We start from the raw sequence: 26,553 nt of genomic DNA, 5'->3' as shown, positions 1-26,553 counted from the left end.
GATGGCTGTGATATGCCCTGTATCTAAGGGTGAAGAGTGGATAATAAAAGTCAGTGTGTTGTAAAGCTTAGAGCATTGGGACTCTGGGAGACAAGGGTACAAATCTCCACTCAGCCATGAAAATTGCAGGGCAACCTTGGGCGTGTCACTGTCTCTCAGCCTAACCTACCTCACAGGTTTGTTGTGAGCATAAAATGGGGGAAAGGAGAAGCATGTACACCGCCTTGAGCTCTTTGGAAGAAAAAGTGGCATATAAATGTAGTGAAAAAATAATAATAAAATCGAATATTATAATAAAGTTCAATGCTATCCTACTTTTTCTACAAAATCGGGCGGGAACATTTCTTTCAGAAGAAAAATGGAGCTGTGAATTCTAGAACTTTAATGAAACCATAAGACATTTTGCACTAGATTCAAGACACATCAGCCAGAAATTCAAACAGAAGAAAAAAGAACACACTGCAATGAAAAAGCCCACAGAAGCCACTTCTAACCTGACAGGTAAATGCATCTCTACCACTAACTTGCCAGTTTATCATTGCAGCACACTCTCCTTGGAAATTAATTCAAAGACACTGGGGGGGGGGGACCTTCTGCTTCTGCAAAGTGCTGACAAACACAGATCAACAAAATTGCTGTGCTGGCTGCTTATCAAAGATGAGGTAGGATCAAGTTCAAAGTTTTCAAAGCCCTCTGAAACTTAAGTAATACAAAAACTAGCTCTCTGAAAACACCTTTCCAATCCCAACACAATTTAATTTTCTAGGGATGGAACCTCAGAAGGAGAAGGAAGCCATTAGTGCTATCATCTCCCACTGCAGCTAAAATTTCTTCCACAAAGCTAATAATAAGGATGAACTAAGCCATCTTCATTGTTCAATAACAATATTTTAAAAATCCCTCTCTAGGAGCATGAGAAGAGGCTTGCTGGATCAGAGCAAAGGCCCACCTTGTCCACCATCCTGTCCTCACAGTGGCAAATCATATACACCCATGTGAAGCTCTCAAGCAGGCCAAGCACTCTTTTCTACTTTTGATTTTGGTACTCAGAGGCATACTGCCTCTACCTTCACAACACAGGAAGTAAAAAACAACAACACGGTCCTCCTCGTCAGTAACAGGTCAAAGTAATGAGCAGCTATACCCAGATCTAGCTCGAAGAGACCTTGCAAACCAGGGAAGAGTGAGTGTGTTGCTCATCTATTGCCAGAACTATCATGGTCCATCCAGAAGATGGAGCCGGGAGACACAAAGTCCCATTTCAGACAGATTCACAGCCATGAATTTATTCAGCAACCTTGGAGCCAAGCTAGATGTTCCCTTGAGACAGCTACATATCTTGTTTTTCCTAAAATAATTACAGGCACAAGGACTCCAGTTCTTAATAGGAAGGCAGTGAACAAGAGGCTAGACTTAGTCCTTCTCTTGCATGCCAGAGCTGGGAAAGGGGCAGTCTTCATTGGTAGGCCAAGTGATTAAAAGACCATTAAAAATCAATATGACAGTCCATGAACCACCTGAATGAAGCTCACAGACCACTGATGGTCCATGGTCTGCAGTTTGGGAACCCCAACTTTATATGTTTTTAATGTAACATTTGTTTTTCTTACTGGTGACCTTAAATCAGCTGGCCATCGTTTTCCCTAGAGACTTGTGGCTAATCTAGTCCTTGGGGAAAACAAGGCCTGTTGGTACATGAGTAGCACCTGTTTGCATCCACCCACAGTCTCTTCTTGGAGGGCTTCTGAACATTGTAGCTATGACTCACCCACTTCAGTTGGCTTTAAGGCTCAAGAGCACTCTCAGCTCTGAATGCTGACCCTTCCTAGGAGGGGTCAACAGTTAAAGTTCTCTTGGAGATCAATCAAGCACCTCCTTCAGCATCCTTGAGATTCAAAGTCTTTTCTTGCATAGGCTTAGCCACTTTAATCAATCGACACACAATGATCACTGTCCAATGAAAAGATAACTGTAAACAAAGCTTTGTTCTCAGTATGCTACTCCAAATAACCATTTCAGGATTTCCCCATGTTCTGTTAACAGTACAGTCCTATGGATGTTTACTCAGAAGCAAGCTCCACTGGATTCAGTGTGGTTAATTTCTAGTGTAAGTGTGCATAGGGTTGCAATCTTAAATTGTGTGTTGGTTGGCTTCCTTGGGGAATCTGAGGAAATATGCCCAGTGGCCACCAGGTTGTCCCTTGATGCTTTCACTATACATGACAGAATCATTGTTTTTACTCAGGCTGCAGCTTTTCAGGGCATTTTTCCCTCTGAAGGAAAAGCCAAGATGGTTGGTAACCCCTATTCCACAAGCAGAAGTCAACTGGACCCACAGTGAGTCTTAGGCCTCATCTGCACTATATATTTAAAGCAGTATTTATACCACTTTAAACTGCCGTTGCTTCCCCGATGAATCATGGAAACTGTAGATTGTTAAGGGTGCTAAAAATTGTTAGGAGACCTGTATTCCCCACACAGAGCCAGAATTCCCAGAGCTCACTGCAAAGGGGAATTGATTTTATGTGACTCTGGGAATTGTAGCTCTGTGAAGGGAATAGGGATCTCCTAACAACTCACAGCACCCTTAACAAACAGGATTGCAGGGAAGGGGAGCCATGGCTGTTTAAAGGGGTGTAATATTGCTTGAAATAGAGAGATATTTAAACATCCCCAGAAGCGATAGACATTTTTGAATGTGCTGGACACAGTAGAATATATTCTTTTCTACTGTCCATTGTACAACCAGCTACACAAAGGCATGCTATCCCCTTTTTTGGATAGTCTAACATCACGACACAATGAAAATATCAGATTCTATCTGTCTGACATTAACTGCAAGGGTGGCTGCGTTTCTATCAATAGTATCTTTCAGAGTGGTGAATGGCACTATTTAGCAGGAAGAAACTCCAATGAAAATCCTCGTTATTACATATTTTTACTTGGCTGTTTATTTGTATATATTTTAAATTTTTACTTATGGGTGTTTTATGATGGCCTATATTTGTAGCGCCTAATAAAGGTTTGGCGAAGTAAGAAAGAAATATAGAGTGCAGACTGAGCCTTACTTCAATACTGGTGGTGGGGAAGCATGTTGCATTGCTCCTGAATGTGACATGCTAGCTCAGAGGGCATAGGCAAGGCCATCACTTTGCAGGAGCAAAATGGCCAGTAGGTTCAAGAGGATTTGGGGGGTGGGATCCTGCCACTCCCCTCCAGCACCTGCTGCCCGAGGCAGTTGCCTCCTTCTGCCTAGTGGTAGAGCAAGCCCTGGGTGCCTTCAGGGATGATGGCTGAAGCACTTTGCATTCAGCCCCCAGATGAGTCTTTCTTCAAAGAACCTGCGTACCAGTGAAGGGAAGGAGAGCACCCTTCGCTTGAACACCAATTCGCTTGAACACCATGTGGTCAGCTGCAATTGCATGATGGCAGCCACCATGTGAAACAATTCAAACTTAACTTGTTTAAACTGAGTTTAATACTGTCTTTTTAAATGTTGTAACCCACCCTGGAACCTCGTGGTGGTTAAGAAATTGAATTAATAAGAACAACATACTTCCACTTGGTACTCTTGACACGTCATCTAGTCCAGGGTTCTTCAACACTGGGTTCCTAGTTCCCATCATCCCTGATCATAGGCTAATCTGGTTAGGGATTATGGGAGTTGTAGTTGAGCAGCAGCTACAGACTCAAGGTTGCAGGATACTGGCTAGTCCATCACACATGGTGTAGCTAATAAGGTTGTAGAACTGAGGTGATAAAATGCTAGGTGGTACCATTCCAGAATGCAGGTGGGAGGTAATATTATTCAATAGAAAATGCTTCCTACCTATAGAAACACAGGAGAACTCTGCTAAAGTTTTTCAGAGATGCACTTAATTTACTCTATGTAGAAAGCTTGTTTTCCATGGGGGACTATTCAGAAATACGAGTCTTCCTGCTTGCATTCTGAATCCTACCACTTCGCCCTGCTTAAAGTGCAAATCAGCTTGTAATAAGCAAGTGAGAGATGGAAGAGAGAAACAAGAGTTCTAACAAATCCTACCTGTTTCTAGACAGAGAGGAACAGGGTAGAATTCAGCAGAAAAGCAGAAGTCTGTACTGAGCATTCACACACATCATTTACATTTTGTTCAGACACAACATTAATGGTTCCGGTCTAGACACCTACAAACAGAGAGATTAGAAAGGTAGACAGAGAAACCTATCACCTATTGGCTATAAAACAGGGGTGTAAACATGGTAATACTGAAAAGAGATAGACAGCAATGGTAGTTTCCTAGCTGGCCCCTTGCCCTTAGCAGAGAGAGAGGTTCCAATCACAGAACTGTAGAGTTGCAAGGGACCCCAATGGCCATCTAGTCTAGCCCAACGCCTTGCAATGCAGAAATAGAAACCAACAGAGGTATATTCCTCTTTTATGCAGAAAGATGCCTATCCAAAGGAAGGGAGAGCAAACACTGGACTCATTGAGTGCACAATGACCTTAGTACTGGGTTTGTTCATCTGTCTCTATAATTTGAAGGCAAAAACAACTCTCAACCAATAAGTCCTCTCCAGCCTAGTCACTGCTTTCTCCACCCATCTTTTCCCATTACTGATCTTCTGTTTTGTTCTGGCGATGCTGCATGTGTGACTCTTAAAATTGAACTCTTGGTCCATATTTCACAAATCCACCTATACGAGATGCTCCTTTTCCCTTCAGGGTACCCACTCAGCATCCCCACCCAAAAAAAACACACAGAGAGAGACATGTGCAGGTAAAGGTAAAGGTACCCCTGCCCGTACAGGCCAGTCTTGACAGACTCTAGGGTTGTGCGCTCATCTCACTCTATAGGCCGGGAGCCAGCGCTGTCCGCAGACACTTCCGGGTCACGTGGCCAGTGTGACAAGCTGCATCTGGCGAGCCAGCGCAGCACACGGAATGCCGTTTACCTTCCTGCTAGTAAGCGGTCCCTATTTATCTACTTGCACCCGGGGGTGCTTTCGAACTGCTAGGTTGGCAGGCGCTGGGACCGAGCGACGGGAGCACACCCTGCCGCGGGGATTCAAACCGCCAACCTTTTGATCGGCAAGTCCTAGGCGCTGAGGCTTTTATCCACAGTGCCACCCGCGTCCATGTGCACGCACCACCTAATTGTTCCAAACATTTCAAAACAAGCAAAGTTTTGAGTGCAGTTTAGTTACTTGGTGGGGAGGGTAGATGTTCCAAGAGCTCGGGGCAGGGGAGAGAAAGCTGAGGTCTCTTCCACAGAGTTTGCTCATCCTTCGGGATCAAACTCACTGGAGTTTTAGACGGATATCCTGCACCGGCCCAAGACATTTTGCTGCCTGATGCAAAAGACAAGATGGCACGCTCTCCCATTCCATTCACACAGGCCAACTGGACTGACAGCTGGATGTTATTCAAACACAGATGATGGGTCAGCAACCTCCACTGTACCTGAAGGCAGCAGGCTGGTGTACGGGGGAAGGGCAGGCTGTACGCTGCACCCAGAGCTCTGTACCCCAACACCTTGCTGCTACTTCCTGCTCCCTAGCATCTGCCTCCTGGTGTGGCTTTCTCACTCTGCCCAATGGAAGGGCTGGCCCTGCATGCAGCACATTATTCATATCAGGGGTCAGCAGACTTTTCCAGCAGGGGGCTGGTCCACTGTCCCTCAGACCTTGTGGGGGGCCAGACTATATTTTTTGGGAGGGGGATGAATGAATTCCTATGCCCCACAAATAACCCAGAGATGCATTTTAAATAAAGGGACACATTCTACTCAGGCAAAAACATGCTGATCCCTGGACTGTCTGCGGGCCAGATTTAGAAGGTGACTGGGCCGAATCTGGCCCCCGGGCCTTAGTTTGCCTACCCATGATTCATACTGACATCAAATGGACTTTATGCAGTGTAGCAATATGCTGGGTTGCAGTGCCAACATCAGAGAGCACCATTCCAAGGGTTGGTATTTATAACAAACTTAATTCCCACAAGGAATTAGTTTAACGCTACTGAGATACACGCCGTGATTCAACTGCAACTCCCTCTCACAGATGTATTATCTTGTATCACAACCATGTAAATCAGGGCTCAAGAACATCAGGAACAAGAGGTTGAAGAATGTGGCCCTACAGGCTTCCTGTTTGGCCCTCAAGACTCTTACTAGACCTTTCCCCAGGGCACAGCCACCACTGGCCCTGTTCTGCAGCCTCCTCTAGTCCTTTTGCCTGACAGGGTTATGCCCTGGAACTATTAATCCTTTTTGTTTGCCTGGATGGGAAAGTGTGTGAGGAAGGTAGAAACCTGGCCAGGAGTTTGTGGCTTGAACACAGCCTGGAATACCAAGGCAAGTACCACATCTGCCCACGTTTGCCTCTGGTCCACTGGCATGTGTCCCCTGGAAGCTTCCCCACAAGGGAAGGCAGCCCCTCAGGCTATAAAAGATTCCCCCTCCTGGTGTGGGTGTGGGTGTGGGTGTTTCTACATGCCAACCACTCCTGCTTTGTGACATATTTGTGTTGTATTGATGATGCTGTTGGAAATGTATTATGGGAAGGGGGTGGAGAAGTCTTAAAAGTTCGTGTAACCCCACGCTTGGGGTTCCTACTCTGTGTGTTTGAACCTTGTTGCAATAATAAAGATCAGGTCTCCTGACTGCTGTTTGGCTATCTGGCTTCTTAGCCGAATATAAGAATTGTGGTTCCATGAGGATAAATGGTCTGATTCATACATACACATAGTATTCATACAATATAGTAGGAGCTCACCATATCTGCCAGGGAAATGTATAGGAACATGCCTCCAGCGATTGCAAAGATAATGTTTGGAGCAAAGTTGTTGCCCACTACTATACCGAAAGCTAGTCCAACATAGCAGGAGCATGCTGATATAAAATTGAAAAACAAGGCCTGCCGAGTGCTCATTCCTGCATTAAGAAGGATGACAAAATCCCCTGGGAAAAGAAAAGCAGGGAAATGGTCAACAAGCAATATTATCATTATTGTTATACATTCCACACACACAAGCCCACTCCCAACAAGAGAATTAAAAAGACATGGGTAGTGCATATGAAAATTATAGTGACACCATCATTTCATTTTTCCATTTCAATGCAGCAGAACACTTGTTGGTTGTCTCTTGTTTGATGAGAACTCTTTTAATGCATTCATCTAACAGCTAGCTGAGTTAATGGAAAACATCTTACCCAGTTCGTGAGGAAACTCTTCACATAAGATTGCTATAGATGTGCTAATTCCTTGAAGTAGGGAAAGGGTGAAAGAAGCACCGATGGCTAGCCCATCAATGAAGTTATGCAAAGCATCACTCAGCGTGATCATCCAGGCAATTGTGCCAATCTCTGACAGTGCAGGTCCCCTGAAACATTTGCACGAGTTGCTTTCGGTTTCTTCCTTCTGTAGATGAAAAAATTACAGAAAAATAAAACAAGGCCCCAAAGCCCTTTCTCTCCACAGAGAGCAAATATTACATAGGAAGCTGTAGCCCTGTTTGAATTACAGTTTTGCCTAAAAGGCCTAAGATTGCAATCCCAACTTCACTTAAAGGTAAAGGTAAAGGGACCCCTGACCATTAGGTCCAATCATGGCCGACTCTGGGGTTGCGGCACTCATCTCGCTTCATTGGCCAAGGGAGCCGGTGTACAGCTTCCGGGTCATGTGGCCAGCATGACTAAGCCCCTTCTGGCAAACCAGAGCAGCGCACGGAAACGCGGTTTACCTTCCCGCCAGAGCGGTACCTATTTATCTACTTCGATGTGCTATTTATCTACTTTGATGTGCTTTCAAACTGCTAGGTTGGCAGGAGCAGGGACCAAGCAATGGGAGCTCACCCCGTCGCGGGGATTTGAACCGCCAGCCTTTTGATTGGCAAGTCCTAGGCTCTGTGGTTTAACCCACAGCACCACCTGTGTCCCTCAACTTCACTTACCTGGGGTGAAACCCAATTAAATTCAATGGGACTTACTTTCAAGTGGACATGGTTAAGATTGCAACCCAAGTCACTATAAGTCAGATCATGGCTACTTTTTTGTTTTTTGCAGTCTCCATACAGTGGCATTCAAATGGAAGTGGTTTGTCCAAAGGAGGTCAACATATGATGAACTCTGATGCTGCCCTCATGTTTCCAAGGATGCAAAAAAATTATTTGCACAATGTGGCTGCTGTAAGAATCCACAACATCTTAGATCCCTTCAGGTGACCTAGTTTCTCATGAATTTTATGGCATGTCTATTTTATTTGCTTTTTTATTTTTTTACCCACCCTTCATTCCAAGTAGCCCAAGGGTGGGGTACAAAAACACAGCTTTAAAACCAACAGTAACACCCATTGCCACAATAATACTATAAAATGGGAGCAAATAAAAATCAATATGCGGCAGCCGGTACAGAGATGTACTATTTCAAGACTAGGTCTGAAAACTCAAACTCTACCAATGCCTAAGTGCAAATCCAAACCCTGCTTTGAGTAAAAAATGGAGGGTGCTTGAATGGGTCTTGTAATAGAAATTTTATGGTCTTAGATATATGGTAATGTTCATAACCACACATACATAGATCAGCACAGGAAGACCACCCTGGAACCATTTTGTTTCCTAAACTGACCAAATGTTTTCTCTGCAAGGTCGAAATGGAAAAGCCTCCCCATTGTCTTTTCCTTCACAAATCCTGTCTTAAGCGTATGTCTGTGTTTGAATAAGGTTAGGGTTAGCCTGTGACCTGGCCCAGGAACTAAGTATTTATCACTACAAAAGAATGGCAAGGCTCCCCAGGAAATCCAATCAAGTAACCTGCCAGACAGGAGATAAACAAGGACAGGAGAAAAAACAACATGCAAATGTTCTGTTTTAGACAGCTTTTTTGTGTGTGTGTATGTATGATGTTTCCGGGGGGGTGGTCTTGATCTACAGGATGGGAATTTCAAAAGTCTTTATAAGGCTTTCATGCCATTTTTCTGGATCCTCCTCCTTTCCTGCGTGTGAGGGGAGCACCCTGTTGCAACAGATCAATAAAGATCAGGCTTACTAGCTGCTTTGCTTCTCAATATTCTCTGGATGGCCTCTGTTATTTTCTCCTACCAATAGGGAACCTATGTAAGGACTCTATATGGGCTCTTGGATACCCCATAAGGGGAAAGGGCCATTTTTGTTTATAGCAGTCTAAAAGAGGATTAGACAAATTCATGGAGGATTAGCTTCAGTCGGTACAGCACGAGTATCTTAATCTCAGAGTTGCGGGTTCAAGCCCCATGTTGGGCAAAAGATTCCTGCATTGCAGGGGGTTGGACTAGATGACCTGAGTAGTCCCTTTGAACTCTACAATTCTATTATTCTATAAGGCTATCAACAGGAATAACCCTGATGGCAATGGTCTACCTCCACTGTTGGGAGCCAGTATGCTTCTGAATACCACAGGAGCTTAGAGTTCTGTTGCATTCAGGTCCTGCTTTGTGGGCTTCTCATTGGCATCTGGTTGCCAATTGTGAGAACAGAATGCCAGACAAAAAGATCCATTGCCCAGATCCATCTGGGCTATTATGTTCTTAAAGTCCAGAATAAAATGGGGAAAAGTTAAATCTACCCTGTTAAAGAATGTGGTTTGAGCAGACACATTCTTTTTTTTTCTTCCACACAAATGTAATATTTTATTCTGATTACAAATAATACCATCATATTAGACAGGGAAGCAAATCATCACAAGGAACATTGCAGCGGGGGAAATGTCACCAAGTTTACCGCCTCTGTAAATGAGAAAGCAAAATGAATGATAACTTAGCATAGGGAAGTCTCCCAGTTGCCCCATTCTTATCTCCGGCATTACAAGTTTGATTATGCAGGGTCTCTCTTCAAAAGTTGAAGTCACAGAATCATCAGCTAAGTCATCATGGCTCCAGTAAAAAGTGCCTTGGTTGAGCGGTGATACAATGATCATAAAGCACTGTTTGCAGCTGCGGCAGGAATGCCGCAAAAGTGAGAGTGATGCTTATATGAAGCAGTAATAAAAACTGATTGATGCACCACATCAGCTTCCTACACAAACATCACATCCAAATGCGTCAGAGGTAAAGAGAGAAACATGCATTTTGCTCGTATTTGAATGATTCCAGAAGTGTTTCTGCAGACTGAATTGTTCTGTTGCACCCTTGAATTAGGAGACAATCGTAAAGGAGAGAGCATAATGCCAACGCCATTGGGGAAAGAATTGCCTTCTATGATCATGCGGAATAAAATGTCATTAAGGCCTACTTTACTGGTATCAAAGAGAGTAAATAACCTTGCTTTGAAAACAAGCTTCATGTAGGATAGGGGCGGGGAACCTGTGCCCCTCCAGACATTGGACCACAGCCCCTATCATTCCTGAATATTGGCCATGCTGGGAGTTGTAGTCCACAACATCTGGAGAGCCACAAATCTGCCCCCTGATCAGGAGGCTGGAGCTTCTGCGCTTTTAGTAACTGTTCCTTTCCTCACTCCCAAGTTACTTTCCAAAGGGATTACAAAACCACCTGCTTTGCAAAGGCAAGCTGTTTGAATGGCAGTGACATTTCCAGAGAAGCAGGACATCTGACAGCATGAGAGCTCAGTGGGAGGGTAAGGGAGAGGAGCCAATTTTCTCTTCAAAGTGACTTTATAAAACGTCACACACTTGACGTCCCATTCGTGAGTTACAAAATTCAGTTCCTATCCAGGGCCCTTTTCAACCTCTCTGAACTCTCAAGTAACCACAGCACAGGATTCCTGTCAGAATGAGCTACAACACAAAGCCTCTTTTCCAGACTAGTAACAGAAAGCTCCTTAACAGTAAAGATTTGAGGGGAGGTGGGTACATCATTGTCCTTTTTTAACCTCGACTCCTGACTAAATAAGTAAGAACTTCGTGTAAACATTACAGGAGGTTTCAAAGGGTGATGTTAAAACATTGGAGTGAATGTGAGTCTAGTTAAGGCATTAAAAAAGTAAGGGGACCCCTGACCATTAGGTCCAGTCGTGACCGACTCTGGGGTTGCGGCGCTCATCTCGCTTTATTGGCCGAGGGAGCCGGCGTACAGCTTCAAGGTCATGTGGCCAGCATGACTAAACCGCTTCTGGCAAACCAGAGCAGCACACGGAAACGCCATTTACCTTCCCACTGGAGTGGTACCTATTTATCTACTTGCACTTTGACATGCTTTTGAACTGCAAGGTTGGCAGGAGCTAGGACCGAGCAATAGGAGCTCACCCCATCATGAGGATTTGAACCGCCGACCTTCTGATCGGCAAGCCCTAGGCTCTGTAGTTTAACCCACAGCAGCACCCACGTCTGAATTAAGGCATTGCTGGCAATCAGATCAATTAAGATATTGACAGGGATCTGAACAAATAAGGGAGGGAGAAGAGGCACCCACGTTCCGTAAAGATAATAACAAATGTTGAAGTATCAAGATCAGCAAGGAAATCTCAAACTAGGAGCTCTAAAGCCAGTGCATTGGTGTCCTTGTAGTAAGCTATTGGAACATAGGAATCCACCTTATACCAATTCAGATTATTGGTCTATCTAGCTCAGTAATGTCTACACTGACTGGCAGCAGCTCTTTGGGTTTCAGACAAGGAGTCTTTCTTAACCCTAACTGGAGATGCAGGGATTGAACCTGGGACCTTCTGCATGCAAAGCAGATGTTTCACCACTGAGCTGTGGGCTTTCCTCGAGAATGATACTGTTCCTCCATGTCCCTGCACAAATGAAGCCACTATGTAGTGCATTAACTCCTCCTGTTGTAGTCTAGGTCTGGCCTTGCCTATGCATCCCCTTCTCTGTATACATCAGACTATTTTCTTCCTTGCTTGCTTGCTTGCCAGCCTCCTTATCCACCTTGGACAGGTCTACACATGCAGTAGCACAAGAGGGGTACACTGGACTGTACCACTTCAGATTGCAAGTGCCAGGTGCTACCATATTGGCCCGAATATAAGCCGCACCCACAAATAAGCCGCACCTTTAAAATTCAGGGGGGGGAGAGACAATACCCGAATATAAGCCACTCCCTTAAAATTGGGTTACAGGCTAAAAATTGCTGTGGTTGGTAGAATTGTAACTCCGAGCCAATTTAAGCCTTTGATCTTGCAAGCCCGCAAAAGTTTCCGTACGTACAATCGCTAGAATCGCAAATTGCTGTTCAATTGCTACAATTCCGCAGGCACTCAAGCTCGCAAATTGGCAATAAAACATGTTTTTTCTTCCGTTTTACCGTATGTCTGTTTCAGCAGAAATATCGTAAAAGCCAGTTTTTGTAAGGTGAAGAATATAAGCCACACTTCAACTTTTCATAGTCAGAATTTGGAAAAAATGTGCGGCTTATATTTGGGCCAACACGGTATTTTTTAAATGCTCCTTCATATTTTAAAACATCCACACAAGTAAAACACAAACATCAGGAAGAAAGACTGTGCTAGTCCACACCTCCAAGTATTCCTATTTTCCAGGGACATCCCTGATTTAGAGAAGCCATCCCAGTATCTGATTTGATGCCAGAATGTCCCACTTTTACTTAGGATTTCCCTATTTTCATTGGAGAAATGTTGGAGGGTATGTAGTCATCTGACCCCTGAGCCATCTGAAGGCAGTCCTGTATAGGGAAGTTTTTAAAAAAATGTTCAATGTTTTATTATGTTTTTATATATGCTGGAAGCTGCCCAGAGTGTCTGGGGCAACCCGGTCAGATGTGTTTGGTATAAATAGTAAAATTATCATCACGGAATGGGATGCCCCTATTTCCATCAGAGAAATATTGGAGGGTATGCACCTTACTGTGTGACTCTTCCACTTCCAGGGAGTTTTTGGTTTTTTTTTATGCAGGGAGTATTCATAAAATGAAAGCACCCACTTGCAGCCTGAAGTTCTCCAGTCCCATTCTGCTGCATGTGTTAGACCAAGCCTTTGTTTCAGCTCCCTTAAGTACTTTGCCTCAGGTCCTCCACATACAAACTGATTTCTTGCAAAACCTCATACCTCTTGGCTGACTCACCATCTGAGACAGTCCCAGGTTGAACTTAATTGATCAGCAGCATCTAAGTTTCGTGTTACCCTCACCAAAGCCCATCGGCTCAATGCATGCAGCTTTGAGTCCAATTGTAACTTGCCCTGGGACCAGCAATATTTCAGGAAGAGCAGGCAAGAAAGCAAAATAGTAAATAATAATAAAGAAATATAAATAAACAGCTTTCAAGCATGACATTTTTTTTTTCCTGCGCAGAGACTCAAATATAGGGAATGCTTCACATGGGACACTTTCTGTATATTGGGGGGGGACTGGGGGGGGTCAGTATGTTAAAATGAAGAAAGTGTGTATTTTGCCACAATCACACATGCTGAAAAGTGGCTGTGCACCCACACTCAGGCCCTGCTCCCCTGAAAGCATCTCATTGGCCACATGAGTCCATGCAGCAAACCCGGAAGTATTTTACCATGCGCGCATGTGCAGAAGAAGAAGAGTTTGGATTTGATATCCCGCTTTATCACTACCCGAAGGAGTCTCAAAGCAGCTAACAGTCTCCTTTCCCTTCCTCCCCCACAACAAACACTCTGTGAAGTGAGTGGAGCTGAGAGACTTCAAAGAAGTGTGACTAGCCCAAGGTTACCCAGCAGCTGCATGTGGAGGAGCAGAGATGCGAACCCAGTTCACCAGATTACGAGTCTACCGCTCTTAACCACTACACGACACAGTCCTGAGGTTGTGGAAACCTCAGGATCCGACCAGACCTCCAGAACAGATTCTGTCCACAACCAGAGGTACCACTGTGTGTCGAAAACACACACAAGGATGTTGATACTTAGCCCTTTCATACCTAGCATTGTGTTTAACAGTCCAAAAGGACATAATTTTAGAAATGATGAATCACGGAATTGTAGAGTTGAAAAGGGTTCCAGAAGTCATTTAGTCCAACCCCCTGCAATTGCAGAAGTCACAACTCAAGAATTCCTGACAGACAGCTATCCAATATCTGCTTAAAAACCTCCAGTGAAGTCTTCCAAGTTTAATAAGACAGCAAATACCAGAGTCTGACAAGGAGTAAATTAAACTTATATGGAAGAGTTTATTTATAAGAATGTGGTTCTGGCTGTTAAGAAATAAGCGACATTCTTATCATGCTAGAGCCCATTCTTACATATGCTGAAGTTGTTTTTAAAACTGATATCAAAACATAAACGGATCAAGGGTTGAATTCTCACCCCTTCCTTGATATGTTGCCATAAGCTGGCAAGTTGTGTTCATTCATACCTGTCCAGAGATCACAATGTCATTATCAAAACTCAGAGTTCCATTAGCCTCAGCTATGGCTGGATTTGCGTAGCACATTGCTCCATTAACAGGTTTGAACGATTCGGTAGGAGGAGGAGGGAGACTTCGGGGAGGTTTCAGTTCTTCAGGTTCAAAGTGGCTGTGACTGCTCTAAAAAGAACCAAATAAAACAGGAAAGGTTCAAATGGAGTTCAGAAGCAGAAAAGTTGCTCAAATGCATTATGGCACAACAGGGCAGAAATTTGTCAGCATCTGTGACTGAGATATAAATTTGCAGAGGAGACCGATTTGTCTGCTCTGGCTCTTAGTCTAAACCCAAACTCAGCTTTTTGAACTTCTTATTCTGCCCAATTAAATAGGCATGCTGATCTTTAACACTGAAAAGTGTTTATTTTGTGTCCTGCTACCCACCTGGCTATAAGCCTTCAGTATCATTTTAAGAACTCTTTCCACAAAAAAGAGGATGTAGAATCCGCCAAACACAGCTACCGCTTTTTCAACGTAGTTATCGATTTTGGGGTCAAATCCAAATGCCTAGGAAGAAGATTGAACAGCAAGACCGGGTTAACCCAAAATGCAATGTGCTTCATTTGGAATATATATATATATATATATATATATATACACACACACACACACACACACACACACACACACACATATTGTAAGAGAATACTCACTACTCACCCTTTAACCAGAAGCAGTGGGCCACTGTTGGCAACCAGCAAGAAGTCAACACCATGGGAGGGCAGCATGGTGCAAACACATCAGGAAGAGCAGCAGATTGGCTCAATCTGTCCATTGCACCGCACCAAACTTCCTGCTGCCTCCCTTCTTCCCCTGTCCTTCTTGGTAAGCAACAGTGCCCCCTCTGCCAGGAAGCTAGCACTGCAGCTCCACCACACCTAGCAAGACTTGTCAACCTGTTCAACTGAGTTCAATGCCTAAATTTGCCCTGCACTGTCCCCCATCTGAGCACAACCATATGTAAATGGTTAGAAGACTGATTTACTTACAACTAGTGTGCCAATTTATGGACTTAGGGTCTTTGGCTTGTTCATCCTTCAACGACCTGTTAGATGGGAGGGTAGCAGGTTTCTTAGATGGGAGAATAGCCGGTCAAGGCTGTCTCATTCTCCTGAATGAGGTTCATGGCAGGAGAAAGAACGTACAGCATCTCAATGAATACCCATCTGTTAAAGTATATTTCAGACCTGGTGAGGGGAACGCATGCGATAGTATTATGTTCCCAGTTCTACTGCCATCTTCACCCGCTTCATCCTTACCTCTGGAATAAGCTGGAAAATTGCATTGGAAAAGAGGGTTCCAATGGCCAAACCTACAAAGTAGGTTAAAATCTTGGGGAAATAGTCTTTCTTTAAAAGAGGAGTTAAGGCCAATCCAAGGAGTGCAGCAAAGTTGATAATAGTCACAGCAAGGAAACCGAAGCCCCAGACTGTACAAGAGAGAGAAAGAGAGAAAATGCAGTCAAAATATTAGCCATATTAAAAATCATTTGATATCAGATGGATCTGGCAGGGGACAGTTTACTTATCTCATTGCAGAACAGCTGAATTAAGGGCATAATGTTTGGTTAATATTTAAGTCAGGAACCAGGATAAGAGAGGAATGTTTCTGCCAATTATTTTAAAATGTGCTGGTTGTAAAAGAAATAGCCCCTTAGTATAGCTTTCTCACTGCATAATAAACAGAATTGTTAGGGCAGTTCCGCTGAAAATAACGTATTATAAACCAGGGGTAAGGCCACATTTCCTTCTGTGCAACTTTCTGAGGGCCACCTTCCGGTGATGCATGGAGCCAGAGGCAAAGGTGGGCAGAGCAATGAATATACATTTCAGCTCTGCTTAGCAGGCTAGTTGCTACACCTACACCTCTCTATCCTTTATCCAGACAAGCAAGAGGCATCATCAGAATTCTAGGGCACATTTCAGCCAGGCAACAACATTTGAGGAGGGGGTGAAGAAGGCCAGTGAAAGGTGTGGCCTGGGGAAGAAGGTGTGGCCTGTGGAGTCTTCCAATGATCATCAGCTAGCGAGACCTGGAGAGTTGCATTCACAGACCTCCAAGTGTCCCTATTTTCTGGGGACGTCTCTGATTTAGAGGAGCTGTCCCAGTTTCTGATTTGATCCTGGAATGTCCCGCTTTTCCTTAGGATGTCCCTATTTTCATTGGAGAAATGTTGGAGAGTATGGAGTTATCCATGGGACATGGGTGGCGCTGTGGGTTAAACCAGAGAGCCTAGGGCTTGCCGATCAGAAAATCGGCGGTTCGAATCCCCGCAACGGGGTGAGCTCCCATTGCTCGGTCCCTGCTCCTGCCAACCTAGCAGTTCAAAAGCACATCAAAGTGCAAGTAGATAAATAGGTACTGCTCCGGCGGGAAGGTAAACAGCGTTTCCGTGCGCTGCTCTGGTTTGCCAGAAGCTGCTTAATCATGCTGGCCACATGACCCAGAAGTTGTACGCCAGCTCCCTCGGCCAATAAAGCGAGATGAGCGCCGCAACCCCAGAGTCGGCCATGACTGGACCTAATGGTCAGGGGTACCTTTACCTTTACCTATGGAGTTATCCAACCCCCGAGCCATCTGAAGGCAGTCCTGTATAGGGAAGGGTTTTTTAATGTTTAATGTCTTATTATGTTTTCATTGTATATTGGAAGCTGCCCAGAGTGGCTGGGGCAACCCAGTCACTGGGGGTATACCCAGTGTGGGGTATAAATAGTAAAATTATCATTATGGAATGGGACGTCCTTATTTTCAGTGGAGAAATGTTGGAGGGTATGCATTCAGCCCCAGACCTGAGGTTCCCCACCCCTGTTGTAAACCACAAGAAAATATCATTATAGTTGTTGTCCAGCAAACAAGTTACAAACTACCAAAGGGATGTTATTGAAGTTCTGTGTCATTTGCACATTTGTTGTACATCACCCTGAGCTCCCTTGAAGGAAGAACGATTTATAAATATTCAAAATAAATAAAATATGCATTTGTGACTGAGTATGTGTTCACCCTGAAGCCATAGCACATCAGGTTGCACCTTGAATTAAAATATAAAACACCATATTTCCATTGCAATCTTGAATTATCACACACTTCCCAACAGTTAACTTTTCTAGAGGCAATCAGAGGCAATATAACTTGAGCAAAACTGGGTGCAAACCAGCAATGGGCAGCAGGGTGGCGCTCTAGTCAGGGTAGATTCCCTCCCCAACCCTTTTGAGGAGGTAGAGCATATGTTCTGCATGCAGAAAATCCCAAATTCAATCCCTGTCATCTCTCATTAAAAGGGATCTGGTTGTGGGTGATGGGAAAGATGTGGAGATGTCCTGGAGCTGCTGCCCGCAGAGTAGACAATATTGAGCTAAATGGACAGTCTGAGCAAGAATAAGGCAGCTTCCACCCAACAGCAAAAGCCAGTGCAGACCGCCAGCCATATGCCCCGTTAACATGTAGCAACATTGCTCCACAGATTTCTGTAAAATGAATAAATAACAGGGCTAAATTAATCTCACGGTTATACCAGTCAGCAGTGACAGGTACCTTCTGTAGGAGATGGCTTGGAATTGCCTTTGGACACGGATTTTTCACAAGGGTGGAAAATCAGCTGCTGTACAACAGCAGGACATATTGTGGAGAAGCTGGACTCGGTGATCTTGCTGCTGTTTGACATTCCGTGCAGAGAAAAGACGTCTTCAGCAGACATGCACTGAAACAAAATGAGAAACTTGGGTTAGCTTGAGAAAGGGAATAGCAGAGATGCTGGGAAAGGAGAGCGATCTGGCTCTGGTGCTTCACAGTTTTAATGCAAAACTAGGGTGTCGTTGACTGAATAAAGTGAGATTGTCATCTGGGGCTGAGCTGATCTATGTGGATAGTCCTCCTTCGCTTGGGGCAAAAAAAATTAAATAATCATAGGGTGATTAAACTGACCTGCATAGATGCCACCCCTAGAACAACCTTACCTCTGAAAGTTAACCTTAAGAACCTTAAGCCTGAGAAATGCTTTGGTCATCATTTTGATTTCAGTGCATCTCTGGTTTGAAAGACACACTTCACCTGATGAAGACCAACACTTTTCCATTTTTAGACATGATTATATATATATATATATATATATATACACACACACACACACACATACACACACATACATACATTTTTATTAATTTTTTAACATATCAGTTCCAACAGTCATACAACATATCTTCACATCTTTACAATATTTTTTACTTCTGTCAACACCTCTGATGATTTTCCGTTCTTTATCACTTATTCTGCATTTCCTAATTTCCTATTACATTTAATTATCCTCAACTAATAATTCTTTTCGTAGTCTTTCTTGCAATATTTCAAATAATCCACTTTACAAAACTTCTTGCAGTCCTACTAGCGTAATCTGTTCATCACAATTACTTTTCAAATAGTTCATATATTTACTCCAGTCTTCTAAGAATCTCTGATCCCGCAGGTTTTGAATCCTTCCTGTTAATTTATCTAATTCTGCATTTTTAGACATGATCTCATTTCCCCATCCCTGCACAACAGACTTTGGAAAATCCACACCTAGATATGTTGCTGTTATTTACCAGAAATGAGGGCAAAAAGCTGCGGTTGGAATCTGAGCTCTTTATGTCAATAAGCCCTTCGAACATTTCTTATCCTGGTGTCACAGTTTCACTGAAACAATTATGAAGCAATGCATCGGTGCTATTTACAGGAAGTAAAACAAAATTGTTAATGCTCTTGACAGCTTTTGTTCTGAAGTTTTGCATGAACAGACCAAGACTCTCCCTGTAAAACCAGAATCTTAACAAATTAACTACAATGAAATCCCTAAGCATATTAAGTATATTTTCAAAGCTTCCAAGCTGCAATTATTTAATCTTCAAAACAGGTTTAATGGCTTGGAAAGGTCTAGGGAGGTCATTTCAAGTGCTTCAGTTTCCATGGTTCTAATGTTAAAGGGAACATGAAAGTGCAGTTTCTTAAATTCCAGCAGTGCAATCATATACATGTCTACTCTGTTAGTAAGTCCCACTGAGCTCAGCGGGGCTTGCTCCCATATAAGTGTGCATAAGGTTGCAGCCTAATGGAAGATAGTCCTATCAGCAATTTTTAGGGATGTCAAACATCATTCACTCATGCACAAGAAGGAGGTATCAGTAGACTCAGGATAATTCCAGGGTTTGCAAATGGTTAAAAAAGGGGGGAGGGCCTCAGCCTAGTATACCTGAAGGAGCGTCTCCACCCCCATCATTCAGCCAGGACACTGAGGTCCAGCTCCATGGGCCTTCTGGAGGTTCCCTCCCTGCGAGAAGTGAGGTTACAGGGCCTTCTTGATAGTGGTGCCTGCCCTGTGGAACGCCCTCCAATCAGATGTCAAGGAAATAAACAACTATCTGACTTTTAGAAGACATCTGAAGACAGCCCAGTTTAGGAAAGTTTTTAATGTTTGATGTTTTATTGCTTTACTACTACTACTACTACTACTACTATTATTAATATTTTGTTGGGAGCCACCCAGAGTGGCCGGGGAAACCCAGCCAGATGGGCAGGGTATAAATAAAATATATTATTATTATTATTATTATTTAGGGGGAAAGTTGTAGGGGCTCTGCAAAAATAACCCTGTAAGAGTGCAATGGCACAGAGTGCTGACAATTAATAGATTGTGGAAGGAGGGGTTGAATTGCCTGAAAAGGAAGAAGGGAAGAGATGCAGAAATATAAAATGGCGTTGACTTGCCACTCATCTCCTTCTCTCTCTCTCCTCATTTTCACTGTTCACACTCTCCTCCTCGTTCTCTGTCATTTCCCCCTTTCCTTTTTTTCCTTTCTGTTGGAAAAAAGTTCCCAAACCGTGGCATTTATGGACTGGGGTGCATCATGGGGTGTGCCTGCTTGTGTAGATAAGAGGGGGGGATTGAATACAGTGGTACCTCGGGTTACAGATACTTCGGGTTACAGACGCTTCAGGTTACAGACTCCACTAACCCAGAAATAATACCTCAGGTTAAGAACTTTGCTTCAGGATAAGAACAGAAATCGTGCAGTGGTGGCGCAGCGGCAGCAGGAGGCCCCATTAGCTAAAGTGATACCTCAGCTTAAGGACAGCTTCAGGTTAAGAACGGACCTCCAGAACGAATTAAGTTCCTAACCCAAGGTACCACTGTATTGCAGGATAGTGGCATCAAAACTCTGGAAGGGCCTCTCTGAGAAAACCCATTTCGCACCCTCTTTTCTATTTTTAGATGTTTCATTTCAGAAAGCTTTTAACGTATAATGGTCCACTGATTTAAAACAATAAGCTGTCTTTGTTGCTGCTATTTAAGTGTCCTGTTCTATTGTCTTAGCTTTTTATGGCTTTGACCTATAAAGCCAATATGTCAAGGGCTGCCTCTCCTCACAAGAACCAACGCAGTCCCTGTGTGCCCCCTCCAAGAGTGGGCCTTTTCAGTAGGGGCTCCCCATTTATGGAAAGCTCTCCCTGGGGAGGCATACCTGACACCATTGCTATCTGTTTTTAGGTTCCAGCAAAAACATTCTTATTCACACAGACCTCTGGAATTTAATTCTGAACACATTATTTAGTAGGGTGGGGTTGAGCCGTTTTCTCTCTTTTTCACATATTATTGTATTTTAGATTGTTTTTCATTCTTGCTTTTATATCTGCTTTTAATCTTTGGATGTTGTTTTTTTAAAAGTTGCTCTGAGCTCATTTTTTGAAATAAGCAATATATTTAAAACAATAAGTAAAACAAGAAACTAAAAAGCAACTGAACAATACCGATTCTCTGGTTTCAAATTATTTATTACATGGTTTTAAATTATGTCGCCATAAGCTACCCCGAGCATTGTGCAGAAAGGTGGGGAAGAATATTAAAGAATGAAATAGAAATAAAGAAAATGATTGTAGTGATATATGGTTTTTCCTCTATTAACTACTTTTGGTATGTTTATACAGAAAAGTGGGCTAAAAATGAATAGCAATAATAATAGTTCCAGTTACAGATAGGTAGCCGTGTTGGTCTGCCATAGTCAAAACAAAACAAATTCCTTCCAGTAGCACCTTAAAGACCAACTAAGTCAGTTCTTGGTATGAGCTTTCGTGTGCATGCACACTTCTTCAGATACACAGTGTGTATCTGAAGAAGTGTGCATGCACACGAAAGCTCATACCAAGAACTGACTTAGTTGGTCTTTAAGGTGCTACTGGAAGGAATTTGTTTTGTTTTAGCAATAATAATGTCACCTTGGAGAAAGGGTGGGATGCAAATAAGATTTGTTAATAAAATATGACTAAAAATAACTTTAATTGCATCTATGAAGTATTCCTTTGTTTAGTAAAACTGGGATATTTATATACTTTATGTAGGTTGGCATGAAAGTATCTCTCTCTCTCTCTCTCTCTCTCTCTCACACACACACACACACACCAGATAGATATAGATAGATAGATAGATAGATAGATAGATAGATAGATAGATAGATAGATGATAGATGATAGATAGATAGATGATAGATAGATAGATAGATAGATGATAGATAGATAGATAGATAGATAGATAGATAGATAGATAGATAGATAGATAGATAGACAGAGATGATAGATGATAGATAGATGATAGATAGATAGATAGATAGATAGATAGATAGATAGATAGATGATAGATATAGATAGATAATAGATAGATAGATGATAGACAGATAGATAGATAGATGATAGATAGATAGATAGATAGATAGATAGATAGATGATAGATAGATAGATAGATAGATAGATGATAGATAGATAGATGATAGATAGATAGATGATAAATAGATAGATGATAGATGATGATAGATAGATAGATGATTGATAGATAGATAGATAGATAGATAGATGATAGATAGATAGATAGATAGATAGATAGATAGATAGATAGATAGATGATAGATAGATATGAGAGAGAGAACTATTATCATGTCCCTGGACTGTGTCAAAGTCTTTGTTCAATGTTTCAGTCCAATTAAAAGTTAAAGGTAAAGGGACCCCTGACCATTAGGTCCAGTCGTGGCCAACTCTGGGGTTGCAGCGCTCATCTCGCTTTATTGGCCGAGGGAGCCGGCGTACAGCTTCCGGGTCATGTGGCCAGCATGACTAAGCTGCTTCTGGCGAACCAGAGCAGCACACAGAAATGCCATTTACCTTCCCGCCAGAGCGGTACCTATTTATCTACTTGCACTTTGATGTGCTTTCAAACTACTAGGTGGGCAGGAGCTGGGACCGAGCAATGGGAGCTCACCCCATCGCAGGTATTCAAACCGCTGACCTTCTGATCGGCAAGCCCTAGGCTCTGTGGTTTAGACCATAGTGCCACCCACGTCCCTCTTCAGCCCAGTTACACTGCCCTATTACCAATGAGCCAATATCAGATTTGCATACTTTCATTGAGCATTTATGACATGCTTAAGTGTATTATCTGCTTAACAGCATCACAGCGATAAAATTGAGATTTCCACATGTTCCACTGTCAGCTTTATCTCCCCTTTCAATCTTTCATTTCCCCCCTTTTTGTATTTTCTTTTTATTGTGATGATTATTATTATTTATTTCCATTTTATTGCGATGAGTAGTGTTATCCTGATAATAATTCTTTCGAAGGATGGCACAGAAGTCAATAAAAAAGTCAGTAAAAAAAAAGCTATCATAAGAGCTGAGGATTCTTTCCTGAGGAGATAGGGTGACCCATGTCTGCTCCTTAGCAGAAGGCAGCCCTCTATTCAGGTGAAGGAGTCCTCCATTTGAAAGGCTGTCTGTCCCAAATCTAGTTTAATGCTAGAGAACCAAAAGCAAGGTAAGGCAGCTGGTGGCATTCCATGCATAATTTTATTTACTCCTGTCATGTCACCTCACTGAGGTCCAGCGCCGAGGGCCTTCTGGAGGTTCCCTCACTGTGTGAAGCCAAGTTACAGGGAAGCAGGCAGAGGGCCTTCTCGGCAGTGGCACCCACCCTGTGGAACGCCCTCCCACCAGATGTCAAAGAAATAAACAACTATCTGACGATTAGAAGACATCTGAAGGCAGCCCTGTTTAGGGAAGTTTTTAATGACTGATGTTTTAATGTAATTTATATCTTTTGTTGGAAGCCGCCCAGAGTGATGGGAGGGTATAAATAATAAATTATTATTATTACTATTATTATTATTATTATTATTATTATTATTATTATATCTTACTCACATCCCCTCTAAACTAAAAGATCCCAAATGTTGCCACCTTTCCTCACAGGGAAGTCCTCCCACCCCCTTGAACTTTTCTGTTTCTCTTTTCTGTACCTTTTCCAAGCTTGGTCAACACATGCAAGGGAATAAGATGGTAGAATGACTGGACAACTTGAGGCTGCAAGTAGTGGATTCTACACATTACAAATCATTTCCTACAAATAGGAAACCATCTCTCTCTCTCTCTCTCTCTCTCTCTCTCTCTCTCTCTCTCTCAGAGTTTCGCTTGCAAGGAGTTTGCTGCATGGGCATGCACTGAGAACTGACAACTCCCCACTTGCAACCTGCCATTCTAGCACACCCTTCTGCTGCACCAAGCCTATGAAAGTCACTAGTTCACAAAAGGCTGATTATCCTGCCAGACATTTGCCTCCTGAAGATCTGGCCTTTTTCCACCTGTTGGCAATTCCTGCTCAACCAGTGACCAGATGGGTGGATGTTTATATGAAGGAACTGGTAACTGGTTCTCAAAGGAATTTTTGCTTACGGATTGCAACACAGCAACATTTCCCAATATGTCTGCTCAGACGTCATCCACCCTTCCCACCTTCTTTCTTTGCTATGCCTGTGTGTGTGTGTGTAACAAGCCTTGTATTTGAATTGCTATGATCAGTCAGCATCCCATAGGGTGCCACAACTTACCATGTCAAGTGTTTTTACATGTGTTGTATAGCCTGATAGAAAAGCTATGGTTTACAATTTAGATTAACAGAGTTCCCTGTGAAGAGGGACTGACTGTTAATTCCTTTGTAGCTCTGTGAAGGGAATGGGGTTCTACTCATCAAACTACAGCTCCCCGAATTCTTTGGGTGGTATCGTGCTGCTTTAAAGGTGTGCAGAGACTGGCTTTAGTCGGAACCATTTTTCTCTTCCTTCCCTTGCCACCACGTCTGCAACCAGTTGTAGAATAGCTGTCGCTTCATCCTTCAAAATTATAAATCCCCACTTGCATGGTTAGGAAATAATAGCAACATTTATTTGAATATAATACAGTGGAAACCTCGGGTTAAGTACTTAATTCGTTCTGGAGGTCCATTCTTAACCTGAAACTGTTCTTAACCTGAAGCACCACTTTAGCTAATGGGGACTCCTGCTGCCGCCATACTGCCAGAGCACGATTTCTGTTCTCATCCTGAAGCAAAGTTCTTAACCCGAGGTACGATTTCTGGGTTAGCAGAGTCTGTAACCTGAAGCATCTGTAACCCGAGATACCACTGTATTAACATAGCCGTGAACTGGAATTCAGCAGGCTGGTAAAAAGCCTTGAGGCTGACAGATCCTTGAGGCTTACAGTTCCAGCATGGCTATGAGAGTTGTACACATATTCTACCTTGTCAAATGTTTTGAGCAATGGAGTAGGAGAATGCCCAGTCAGCCAAGTATCCATAGTGATATTATTCTTATATATTTATTTATTTATACTCTGCCTTTCTTGCTGATGGGACTCAACTCAAGGCAGCTTACAGATAAAAACACAGAAAAAACAATCATTAAAATGCAAGTAGACATGGATAGATTTAAAACTGTATGCATATATAAAATCTCTTTTAAAACAAAAGTAATAATTACAATAAAAACAGCATGGAACCAGCTCTTCCCTTAAAAGCAGCAAACTCCCAAGGGAACAATTCCCTGTTGGAACAAGAAAGTCTTCACTCTGCATAAGCCCCTTTCACTTGTCTTTCTTTCTTTCTTTCTTTCTTTCTTTCTTTCTTTCTTTCTTTCTATAATTAGGTTTGAATTAGCAGTTGTAGCACTCACAGTGCAGTAAGAATTATCCCAAACTAAACAAGATCTTCAGACTAAGTATGCATTTGGAGATCCAGTCCATACTATGCCCTAAGCCATGGGTAGGCAAGCTAAGGCCCGGGGGCAGGATCCGGCCCAATTGCCTTCTAAATCTGGCCTGCAGACAGTCCAGGAATCAGTGTGATTTTACCTGAGTAGAACGTGCCCTTTTATTTAAAATGCATCTCTGGGTTATTTGTGGGGCATAGGAATTCGTTCTTTTTTTCTCTCCAAAATATAGTCTGGCCCCCCCACAAGGTCTGAGGGGCAGTGGACTGACCCTCTGCTGAAAAAGTTTGCTGACCCCTGCCCTAAGCACTGGCAACAATCCTTGCTTCGGAAGCATCTGTTGTAGCAACAGTTAAAACCCTTACTGTCTTACACCAAGTTGGACCACTGAGCGCAGTATTGTCTACACCATGGGTAGGCAAACTAAGGTCCGGGGGCTGGATCCAGCCCAATTGCCTTCTAAATCCGGCCCGCGGATGGTCCAGGAATCAGCGTGTTTTTACACGAGTAGAATGTGTCCTTTTATTTAAAATGTATCTCAGGGTTATTTGTGGAGCCTGCCTGGTGTTTTTACATGAGTAGAATGGGTGCTTTTATTTAAAATGCATCTCTGGGTTATTTGTGGGGCATAGGAATTCGTTCATTATTATTTTTTCCAAAATATAGTCTGGCCCCCCCACAAGGTCTGAGGGGCATTGGACCGGCCCCCTGCTGAAAAAGTTTGCTGACCCCTGGTCTACACTGACTGGCAATGGCTCTCCCATTCACAGCTAGACCTGGTGATGTCAGGGGCTGAACATGGGCCCTTCTGCATGCAAGACACATGCTCCACCACTGAGCTACGTGCCTCCTGTCACTTCACATCCCAACCAACAAGTTTAACATTACCCACTAAAAGTCAGCCCGACAAGGAACTGTACTGTAACATTCTGTTCCAAGCATGGCACCCAAATGAGATGCACAGAAACTGGCAGTCTTTGTTATTCAAATAAAACTGTGCCCACAAGGAAACAGAACACAGGTCTGAAAGCAAACATCTTTAGGAATTGAATACAGTGGTACCTCGGGTTAAGTACTTAATTCGTTCCGGAGGTCTGTTCTTAACCTGAAATTGTTCTTAACCTGAAGCACCACTTTAGCTAATGGGGCCTCCTGCTGCCGCCGCACCGCCAGAGCACGATTTCTGTTCTCACCCTGA

General features: G+C 43.1%; 1 protein-coding gene across 5 annotated transcripts in view; it reads right to left on the bottom strand.

Moving 5' to 3' along the window:
* Positions 1-26,553, bottom strand: part of SLC39A8 (solute carrier family 39 member 8) — a 43,024-nt gene that overhangs the window by 2,879 nt on the left and 13,592 nt on the right. For 4 of the 5 annotated variants that reach the window (XM_081877002.1, XM_081877003.1, XM_081877005.1 and 1 more), the window contains 6 exons: positions 17,836-18,001; positions 15,564-15,733; positions 14,689-14,811; positions 14,257-14,427; positions 7,194-7,401; positions 6,757-6,941 (listed from right to left, as the gene is read on the bottom strand). In XM_081877002.1, coding sequence (XP_081733128.1) covers positions 6,757-6,941; positions 7,194-7,401; positions 14,257-14,427; positions 14,689-14,811; positions 15,564-15,733; positions 17,836-18,001 — 1,023 coding nt within the window. Of the gene's footprint in view, positions 1-4,045; positions 4,168-6,756; positions 6,942-7,193; positions 7,402-14,256; positions 14,428-14,688; positions 14,812-15,563; positions 15,734-17,835; positions 18,002-26,553 lie in introns of all 5 variants that reach the window. The other variant, XR_014160301.1, reaches the window with a different exon arrangement.

This window comes from Podarcis erhardii, assembly GCF_964252035.2.
Source record: "Podarcis erhardii genome assembly, chromosome: 9".
Taxonomy (NCBI): domain Eukaryota; kingdom Metazoa; phylum Chordata; class Lepidosauria; order Squamata; family Lacertidae; genus Podarcis; species Podarcis erhardii.
This window is presented reverse-complemented; position numbering and strand designations above follow the sequence as displayed.